This window comes from Lactuca serriola, chromosome 3 (assembly GCF_051521515.1).
Source record: "Lactuca serriola cultivar US96UC23 chromosome 3, Lser_US96UC23_V15, whole genome shotgun sequence".
NCBI classification, from domain to species: Eukaryota; Viridiplantae; Streptophyta; class Magnoliopsida; order Asterales; family Asteraceae; genus Lactuca; species Lactuca serriola.
This window is the reverse complement of record NC_136410.1, coordinates 71,538,427-71,549,460: the sequence shown is the minus strand read 5'-3', so window position 1 is coordinate 71,549,460 and position 11,034 is coordinate 71,538,427. Positions and strand designations below refer to the sequence as shown.

Here is an 11,034-nt window from a genome sequence, read left to right as displayed (position 1 = left end):
CAATTCTTGGGTCATGTGGTTATCCAAGAAGGAATAATGGTTGACGCAACAAAGATCGAAATTGTAATAAAGTGGGAATGACCAAAAAGTCCTATTGAGATTCGTAACTTTCTAGGATTATCTGGATATTACAGAAAGTTTATCCAAGACTTTTCTTTGATGGTTGCTCCCTTAATAGGTTTGACCCATAAAGGAGCTACATATACGTGGAGCAAGAAGCACGAAGAAGCTTTCAAGAAACTAAAGAAGAATTTGTATGAAGCACCGATTCTTTCTTTACCTAACGGAATTGAAGACTTTGTAGTTTATAGTAATGCATATAGAGTTAGGTTAGGTTGTGTTCTGACCCAGAGAGATAAAGTAATTGCATATACATCTCGACAACTGAAGGAACACGAGAAGAACTACCTCACTCATGATCTAGAGTTGACAGCAGTAGTATTTGCATTAAAGATACGAAGGAGTTATCTTTATAACACGAAGTGTAAACTTTATACTTATCATAAGAGTCTCCAACATCTCTTTGATAAAAAGGAATTGAATATGAGACAACGACGCTGGTTGGAGTTACTCAAGGACTATGACTGTGAGATACTTTACCACCCTGGTAAAGCGAATGTCATAGTAGATGCTTTGAGTAGGAAGGTAAATTTGGAAAGAAAGAAGCCAAGATTTAAAACATTTTAAATATTTAAATTCACTATTTAAATAATAAATAAATATTCAAATCGAAATAAATATATTTAAATAATATTTATCAATTTTCCAGATCTAAAACATTTTAAATTTGGTATTTATCCATATTTGATAAAACTTCAAATTTGAAAAATGAAAAAACTATGGAACCCTAATCAGCCTAGCTCACGTTGTGAGCTGCATGCTCTCACGTTGTGAGTTGCGATTGCAGGTTTTATCAGTTACAAATTTTTCAATCTTCCTTCTTTTATTCAATTTCAAACAAGTATTTTCAGAAAATATATATGGATCTAGGGTGAATGTAATCACGAACCAATGGCTCTGATAATACTATTGGATTTTCTACGCATCAAATACATTCTAAACTAGGTAACGGAAAAATAGAAACTACGATATACCTAAGTGTACATGCAACTTATGGATCTATGGTTTCATGCTAATTACATCTACCCTATGAAAACATAAAACATAAGGAAGAAAACACACCTCTTATGTAGCCCTTGATCTCCATGCTTAAGATATTGATCCTCCATGAAGTTGTTTGGATGAGAGGACCCAAACCAGAATCCCTCTAATGGTATCACACCTAATGACACAAAAGATTGGAATAAAAATAACTAAGAGAATGGTCAATTTCATAAACCCTAAGAGGCTTAGAAATTGTCCCTAAGAGGGGGGGGGGGGGGGAGAAGGGTTGGCGAAACTTCAAGCCAATGTGCAAGGAAGAATGAAATCCATAAGGCCTTATTTATAGCCTTGGATCCCTTCCTAGGTATTATACTCCTTCCCATGTGGGATAGGAGTCCAACAACGAAATTCACTCCTTTTCCCATGTGGGATGGAGTGATTTTCATCCAACCCTAATTCCATAAGGGTTCTAGAACATTCCTGATTAACCAACTATCGATTAGTGAATATTCAACATTTTAATTAATTAAACTATTAACTAATTCCCAAAATATATTTCCAATTAGTTTCTAATTAATTATTAACCATAATAATTAATAAACCAATATCTCCTTTATTTATTCTACTCAATTTGGGTCTTGAGGGTAACCCAAAAGGACCCTGTTATTATTATAAATTTCACCAATAGTTAATGACCTTGGACACTCTTTCCAACAGTTTCTAACTTTATCCATTAAGACACATCAATAACACAAGATCTCTACTCCAAAGTTCTTAATGATTGCACCAAAATGATCCATACAAGACCACTTTCCAACCAACACCATGGTCTAAAAGCCAAAATATGCACCCAAAAGGCTTTGGAGTACACTCAAACTCCAAGGAAAAGAAGGTTGGGACTAAAAAGCTCATAAAAAGACATAGTTTAAGATCTAGAGAAATAAAGAGCAAGATTGAGACTTTATACCCCACAAGGTCTGAAATGAGATAAAGATGTTGGATCTAAGTTGGAACCAAGCTAGCAAACCACAAGATGAGTTTCTCCTTCTTCAAGCTTCACAAAAATGGCTTCATATACTTAAAATACACAGAAATAGGCTAGGGTTTAGGTGGGGATCGATTTTAGAGAATGGAGCAATTAGTGCCCTTAAATAGGGTACAAACCCGGAGATCTAAGGTTTGCACCAAAATGACCGTCATGATGTGGCACTTCCAACTCCGTGATCATTACTCAGACCATTGCCACGCGGTGGGGCCTTAGCCACCATGTCGTGACCCACCCCAAACATTTAAAATTATTAATTAAAATAAATAACTTAGGAAAAGCATTACCATGAAAATGGATGTAACAGTTTGATATAATATTACGCCCTAAATTCTTATTATATTAGTAAGATAGGTTGCTTGAGCGCATTTTTGCCTTTTCTATTAGTAAGGTTGTCATATCGATCAAGGCTAAACTTGAGTTTGATTGCAGGGCGCGCGTTAAACCTAACATATATACATAAACATGCCATAGACAACAACCACTTAAAGGGTCTTGCGATAATCACTACATAGAACATGTTAAGAAATACAGTTGTAAATAAATTGTACATTGTTTAAAGGAGTTAATGTGAATTAGATTGCTTTCTGCCGTCTGTCTTTTCCTTCTCTCTCTTCTCTTAGCAAAGTAGGCTCAAGTCAAACTTTTGGCTTGCTACAAGCTGGGCTCAGGGACTGCAGTCAGCCGCTTCCCCTGTAGTCGTCAGCTCGTTTTTGACAGATCCGATCGGGTGTTCATAATCTGGAGTAAAAGGATTCGAACCTTTGCATGCTGGTACCAAAAACCGATGCCTTACCACTTGGCTATACTCCATACGGCACCAAAACACAAAGCTACAAATACTTAAAGTTTAAAAGAGTTTTTTTTTTCTTTTTGAGAAATTTTAGTAAATAACCAAGATTTATTTGAAAAAAAACGAAGATATTTTTAAGATCGCAAAAGAATCACCGAAATAATAGACATGCACGCAGGGAAGAGAACAAAGAAAAGATGACATAATCAAATAAACATATTTTATGATATGTTAGTAGTTCAATTTAAACAAATATTAGACACAAGTGAATATTATTTATTGGATTAATGTGGAAAACTGATTATATTTCCCTTGAATATGTGTATGGGAATGAGTTGAATCTTCTTGTTAGTAGATATATATAATGAAAGTGAATGAGTCGAATATTCTTGGGAGTAGATGTATATAATGAGAGGATGTTGAAAGTATTAGTCATGAGTTCAATTGAGTTGTTAATTATCAAACAATAATGATTTGGAATGGGGCTTGTATGTAGATATATTATTAGGTAAAGTATAATGTCTAAAGAGGGGTTCTATCTAGAACGTTCTTGTTGATTGATACACTTATTTAAATCAAGTATTAACTTGAACAAATATATCATCCATGAAAGATGCAATCTTATGGATTGTACGTTGAGACAAAAGGCTAAAATGTTACTCATTGCTTAATGGCTTACAATTATTTGTGAATAATGTTTACATGTAACAAGTTAAAGTACAAGCCCCTAGAAACAACATACTAGTATTAGTTAAAGAATAAAGATAACTTTTTTATGTTAAGTTACGAAAAAAACACTGTTGTATTGTTGTAATATGATAGATTTGTGAGATTGTGACAGAATTTCGAAACGCATAGAAAAATTCATCTGATATAGAAGTAGTCAAATTATTGTCATGACAACACTTGAAATAAATAAATAAAATATTAAATAATCTAAGTTTATAATCAAATATCCTTTATTATATTATGAATTATCTGGAAGACTGGAACCCATCCTTGGAAAAGTTCAGATCCTTCGTCATTGTCAAGAAAAGGAGTTGTTGTCTGTTCATGGGAAAAGTCGCCCCAAACGAAATTTCCATCCGTTGAACCCAATTTATATCGTCAATCCACGAACCCTAATCATACAACCTATTTATAATCGACGCCCCTAAATCTTCTCATCGTTTTCTACTTCGTAACTCCACAATAGAACGCGGTGTTGAGCAAATATAGTAACCTTGTTTTCAGAGAGAGAAACAAGACTCCATTACAAAGATCACGCGCTTCTTATTTTCTACCCTCCTCACCCATTTTTTTCCTCCTTCATTTTCAGGTGATTCATTCTCTCGTTTTAATTCATTCCCTATATGCGATTTTTGTATTTGATTTTGATTTGTGATTGGTGGAATCGAATGCAACCCTATAATCCAGCTTCTAGGGTTCTTCGAATTAAGGTCATGGTAAAAGTAGACGTATCGGTGTCTCCTCCAAATCTAATTCGCTTTGCAGATGTATGGGTATCGGTTACCTGGATCAAAATTCGATCTTTTATTCTGTTTTTATTTTGGTTCTAGGGATTTATAATCACAATTAGACTAATTCGAGTCTTGATTTCTACTGAGTTCGGTGTGTTCAATCTCGTGATATGATTCTTCGCTTCGATTTCATTTTAGTGTTTTGTAATCATGGTTGACTTTGTGTATTTATGCTTGTGCTGTTCTCTGGGCTCATGACTTGTTTCGATCCAGTTTCCGAGTTATCTGAATCGTTTCTTGTTCAATCTGTTTCCAAAATTTGATCTTTGGTTATAACTTACACATGATATCGATTTCGTCTACTTTCTGTTTCTAATCTAACCCTTTTATCGTTCTGTTGTGTTACAGGCTTCCATTGTAAATAGATGGGTGATCACTTGGTTCTAGATGTGAATCAACCCATTAAAAGGAGTGCAGACATGGAAGTCCCTTCATCTTCCAATACAGAAGCTCTTGTAGAAGATGAAAATGGGGCTTCTTATGATGAGGAAGCACCTCTATTAACAATGGCAGAGTGTCGTATTTGCCAGGAGGAAGATTCCATTGATGCTTTAGAGACACCCTGCAGTTGCAATGGCAGTCTTAAGGTACATTAATGGCTTCTTTCCACCACTTTATCCAATACTAATACATTGAAACTTTGAAAACTGTAAATTGTAATCTATTCATTAACTTTGCTTTTAATGCAGTATGCTCACAGGAAGTGTGTTCAACACTGGTGCAATGAAAAGGGTGACATAACTTGTGAGATATGCCATCAGGTTTGTTATCTTATCTTGACAGATATATGAAATCTTGAATTATAATTATAAATTTGGCATTTATATGAAAATTAAAATGTGAATTTGTTAATATGTTCAGCCTTATCAACCTGGATATATTGCTCCACCTCCCCGACCTTGCATGGAAGAGACCACCATAGACATTGGGTAATCTTTTCTTCCTTTTATATAACATTTAAAAAAAAAAACTAAACGCTTGTTTATGCTACAATGTTCTTTTTTTTTTTTTTTACTCAATTAAAGCAAGAAAGTTGTTTTCTAGACGAAATATGCAAATCCATGACTAAAATAAGCTTACATTTTATATGTAACATATTCAATCGATTGAAACAAGGTTTCATAATTTGTGTCAAATTGTGTAGCAAAACAACTTACAAATATTGTGAAATTAATTTTTTAAATTTACGTTTTTGTGATTTCAATAGGGGAGCATGGCAAATCTCAGAAGCTGATCGTCAATATCTTGAAGCAGAGTACGATGATTATAATTCCACAAATGCCAGCGGGGCAGCGTTTTGTCGTTCAGTTGTTTTAATCGTAAGCTTCCAAACTCCTTAAATTTATAAAAAAAATGCCTTCGATTATTAAATATTGATTATTTTTTTACACTTTCAACGATTTATGTCAGTTAATGGCTCTTTTGCTTCTCCGACATGCGTCATCTGTGCCTGATTCTGAAGGAGATGGAGACGAAGATGCATCCACGTTTTTAACTGTAAGTGGGAGTGGGGCTACTAGTAAAAGACGAAAATACCCCTGGTTTATATTTAAAATTTTTTATGATTGATTTTCTTTGTTTGACAGCTTTTCTTGCTTCGGATTGCTGGGTTTCTTTTGCCCTGCTACATCATGATTTGGGCCATCAACATTTTGCAGCGTCGAAGGCAAAGACAGGTTAGGGTTTAGGGCAAACTCGTAATTCTACACTTTCAAACGTTTTTACAAAGTTAAATTGTTAATTTGGTAAACACGTTTCAAACATTTTCCCCACATTTTCTTCTCAAGGGCATGGAAGTCATTTTACCTGGTCTTTTTTTTTTTCTTTGCGATTAATTTTTAAATAAAATTTTAGGAGGCTGCAGCATTGGCGGCTGCCCAATTTGCATTTGTACTGCAAGCGGGTCAAGGAAACGGGCTCCATTTGACCGTATCTTCTTTGGGGCCCGCACCAGCCCAAGCACCCGCACCCGCACCCACTGTGACTCCAACTGCTGCACCACAAGATGAAAATGTTTAATAGTTAAAGATGATTGAGGAAAAAAATTATTTATTTTTTTGTTTTTTGTTTTATGGTTAGATGATGAGATCAGATTTATTGTGAATAATCGAGTGTTTTATGTTTAATGTGTAATGATTCATCATCTGATATGAATTATGAAAGCCATTTGACAGTTTCTGTATGATTGACCCTTTGACCATGTTTAAGTTGGATTTTTTTTTTGGTATAATATGTGCATTGTGTAACAATTTTTGTTTCAATGCACATTTACATAAGATTAACATATCAACATTCATGGAAGTGGAAACCTTGGTTTTGATTTTTGAATTATATGTTGTGTTTTTTTTTTTTTTTTTTGTATTGATTTCGTGCTTTTGCATGTTTAAACATTTGTAAATAACACTTCTTCAATCTAGTTGCAATCCAGGCATCCAACACTCTAAGCAAGTTACTGATAAACCTCTGCATAAAAAAATGAAGATGAAGTTATTTCTAAATTACTATTGCAATAATTTTGAACCTAAGCCAAAACAAAAATATATACTCACATAGTAATATAATTGTATAAGAATACTCACTTATAGAAATACTAATATATGATTAAGTGTAGGTAACTTAAGAAGATCAAATAATGCAATCTCCATTTTAATACACATTGTTGTCTTAAATCATAAACTACATTAAAAATAGTTACCTTGTTGCTAGAGACATTTTGCAAGAAATTGAAATTGTATACCTGCAAAAATTTGAAACTTTTCCCAATCAAATAACAAGTAAAGTTAAAAAAAATGGAAAACTATGGTATGCTCTTTTTGTCTAGAAAAAGAACTTCACATCTCCAAGTTCCTTGTGCTATTGCTCTTGTTAACGATGATGATTACTCAAAGCAATGAGTTGCATAAGAATTAACGTCCTAGGAAAAAAAAGAGAACATGTAAATTGGAAATATTATAAAAATTGGAAGCTAAAATGAAAGGAAAAGAGAAGGAATACATTTGTTGACGACATCTTACGGTGGCCATAGGAGTTTACGAACATTTTATAAAACTGAAAATGTTGTTGATGTGTCGAAAAGATGACTTTTTTTGCTATAAAAACCAACCATATTATATATTTAAAATTCTTTTTTCCAAGTTTCAATTAAATATATCATCAGAATTTATATTTCAAGACACCAAATATTTAATTTCATCATTAAAACAACCCTTAAAACAATGATTTCTATTTACAATTTGATTAGCAATCTGCATAAAAGATATTATTTGTTTCTTTTGGTGAGATGACAACCATCTTAGAGCTAAGTTAAACCCTTAAATCTCAATCTCATGTCCGATAGTAACCTCCATATAAAGTATAGATACACATTAGTCAGTTTTAAACTTGAGTTTCATTTCGACATTTAGTGTTGCATATTTCAGCAGGCAATCCAAAATTTTACTTAGTCTAAGGACCATATATTAAACATCCCATTCATGGCTTTTGAAGGCATCATCTAAACCTAGTTGAAAGAGAATTTTACAAATTACATATACGTGTAGAAGAACCAATAAAGATGATCATCTTCCAGCAGATAAATTCAAGACTATGAAAAGTTAAACTAGAAACAGGTGGAATGACTCTCTTCAATTAGGTATCCGGTGCTAAATATAAACACAATTAGCAAACCCGAACGTTTGGCCAGGAAAAGCTCACCGGTAGTAGTGGTGGAATGACATCCCCTTAATATTGAAGATGAAGATTTATGATGTTCTCAATTCCCATAATGGTGTCTTCAGGGCTCGTCCTAGACAATTTAAAGCCGGGGTAAAATAATAAATTAGGGCCCTTTTAATGTTTTTTTTGTAAAGGACAAGAACACCTCCAAAAAATTTTATTAATTAAAAGAATAATATTACAAATCCACCTATGGAAAGAAAAGGCTTCATGACAAACCACCAAAGCCAAACAACCTAGCAACTATTAATACAAAACAACAATATAAAAAAAAACTAGAGATATTATCTTCCTCATGTAATACATTTTCACATGTGGCATTATCTTGTATGTTAGAAGAATTTAATTTTTTTTTTTACAAATTTATTCATCGATTCTTTTTGAGCTTCATTAAATTGTTCAGTTTTTTGTTTTATTTTATATTTTTTTTTTTTTCGTTTTTCACTTCCAGACATATAGGGGACATTTATAAAAATATAACAAATCAACAATCATATATATTCACAAATCAACAAAAAATAGATTAACAAAAAACTAAAGTTTAGAAAACAGAGAAGTAAAATTAAACCAAATCATCTTCAAAATTGAGATTAAGCAAAATCACAAAAATCAGGTTAAAAAAAAGTGAAAAGAAAATACCTGCTCAACTACTATCCTGAACTGTTAATAATCCTTTGAGCTCAAATAAGAAATGAGAAATCTGATTATTTGATGTTTAGAATAGAAAAAAGAGAAATCGAATTAAACAAAATCATCTTTAAAATTCAGAAAATTCGAATTTAGCAATGATTCATACGAAATCGAAATCAATAACTTCTATTTCAGTGGACAATTATTCATACACAATCAAAATCAGAGAAATTAATTTAAGCAAAATCAGAGATCGGTTTTGCAGATTCTTAACAAAACAAGTTCATAGATTTTAGAAATTCGACTTACACAGTAACACATACAATTCTGAAAGATTACTCTACTTTAAACTTTCATTTGAATACGATTCAAAAGGAAATTAATCCAACTGGTGCAGTTAATCGTGAGTCTCAACTAAAAAAACATCTGATTCAGAAATAAAACGACAACCGGTAACTTTTAATTGCTAGTATTTTAGAAAAATGAAATCAGAAATAAGAAGAAAAAAATCGAGTATTGCATATTTGTGTTGGGACTAGGCTGAATTCAGAGAATCAGAAAAGAGGAAAAGAATCAATTATCTTCAACTAGAAATAAAAGAAAGAGAACTAACCGTTAGGGCTTTGGGTTTGGGAGAGATGGTGTCGTTTGGATTTTCCATGGTCATGGAATCGAAAATTGAAGAAGGTGCATATGAAGTCGGAAACACGATAGGTCAGTCGCTACTCTCACTTCTGCATTTTGGATTGCCGCATGTACTCTTTGGAATATTGGGTCAAAACTAGTCCATAAGGCTTATAATAGGATGTCACTAATATAACCCAATAACAGTAATAAAATGGGGCCCTTTGGTATTTGGGGGTCCAGGGCGGTTGCACAGCTTGCCCAGGCCCATGGGCCGACCCTGGGTGTCTTATTGATCAATCTGATAGATGGATTACACATATAGAATTATGGGGTTTATATAGAGAGAAAAAATTTATTTTTTAGGAGATGAATCAATTGATACTCCACTCATAAATTTCTCTCATAATTATGTGTTTAATTTATCAGTTACATCTTATGGGTAAGTTATAGAACCACACAGATTTTGTCCCTTAAGTTACTGACAAATTGTCATATCCATCATACTACATATACTTATGTCTAGGGACCTGTCATGCTATGATGGAAAATGTTTTGGTACATAATATAATTGTAACAACATATAAAAATTATTCCAAAATGGTATGATGGCCATATTAATAGGTTATTTTCAAACATTTTCCCACTTGGCCGAATGACTATTTGTATATATATCAGTATGTGTTGATTATTTCTTTGGCCAAGTTAAGTTCATACTGTTTCATATTAACACTAAAAGCATAAAAGTACAACATGACATGTCGTTGTTAGACACGGGACCCCCACTTCTCATACTTTAGTGTTTTATATGGAACTTACAATTATTTAAGCCAAATGACATTAGAGTTAAGTGGTAATCAACATATTTTTCTATATAGAAAGTAATTGTGCACAATTTAGTTATATAGAAAAGTTGTATATTATAGAGGAACAATAATCAAGTACTTGAATAATTTAAATTAAAAGTTCCATTAAATCACAATGCTATTATGAAAGGTTTTAACTCTTAGGATAGACCTAGTATAATAACATTGTGCTTTATGGAGGAATATCTATCAAATGTAGCTCTAAATAAAAAAGAGCTATAATGGCCATTACGATCCTAAGGAAGTCATTTCAAGATATGGGTGAGAACTTTTCTTGGTATACCTTTTTTGTGAATACCCTTTAGCGACCATTTGAACTTTATCTCATTTAATGTTAATCATTAGGGTCTAATTTCATTTTACAGACCTACTTGCATCCTACGGGTTTATAACCATTTTGAAATTCAACAAATTTCTCAAACATCATTCTTTTCCATGGATTAAGCTCGTAAATCATGGCTTTATTCGATTTAGTTGTTTGATCAAAAGTTATAGCTTCACTATACATGATAGGGTCATTTTCCTTACCTATGTCAAGATCGGCCACATGTAATTATCAAAAGCTATGGCTCGCCTATATCATAGAAAATGTCTTATAGGTTATTAAATATCATGGGTTTCAATGTCAATCTATTATGTGGTATCATTTTATGAGGTTATTAAATATCATGGGTTTTAATGCCAATCTCTTATAGGTTATTAAATATCATGGGTTTCAACGCCTATATCATGAATCTC

General features: G+C 32.8%; 1 protein-coding gene and 1 long non-coding RNA gene across 3 annotated transcripts; one reads left to right on the top strand and one right to left on the bottom strand.

Moving 5' to 3' along the window:
* Nucleotides 1-4,112: 4,112 nt before the first annotated feature.
* Nucleotides 4,113-6,662, top strand: LOC145092583 (uncharacterized). Its single transcript, XM_079030531.1, has 8 exons — nucleotides 4,113-4,260; nucleotides 4,811-5,049; nucleotides 5,152-5,223; nucleotides 5,324-5,391; nucleotides 5,670-5,781; nucleotides 5,873-5,959; nucleotides 6,049-6,138; nucleotides 6,317-6,662. The coding sequence occupies exons 2-8, from the start codon at nucleotides 4,828-4,830 to the stop codon at nucleotides 6,479-6,481; spliced, it is 816 nt and encodes a 271-aa protein (XP_078886657.1). The 5' UTR covers nucleotides 4,113-4,260; nucleotides 4,811-4,827; the 3' UTR covers nucleotides 6,482-6,662.
* A 146-nt stretch (nucleotides 6,663-6,808) lies between these two features.
* On the bottom strand, nucleotides 6,809-9,629 carry LOC145092582 (uncharacterized). Of its 2 annotated transcripts, XR_013702579.1 has the most exons (5): nucleotides 9,420-9,629; nucleotides 8,156-8,246; nucleotides 7,298-7,376; nucleotides 7,158-7,199; nucleotides 6,809-6,923 (listed from the first exon to the last, which is right to left on the bottom strand). It is a non-coding gene; the product is annotated as an uncharacterized LOC145092582 (long non-coding RNA). The 2 variants fall into 2 exon arrangements; XR_013702578.1 differs by having other exon boundaries at nucleotides 7,158-7,376; nucleotides 9,420-9,625.
* Between the last annotated feature and the right edge of the window lie 1,405 nt (nucleotides 9,630-11,034).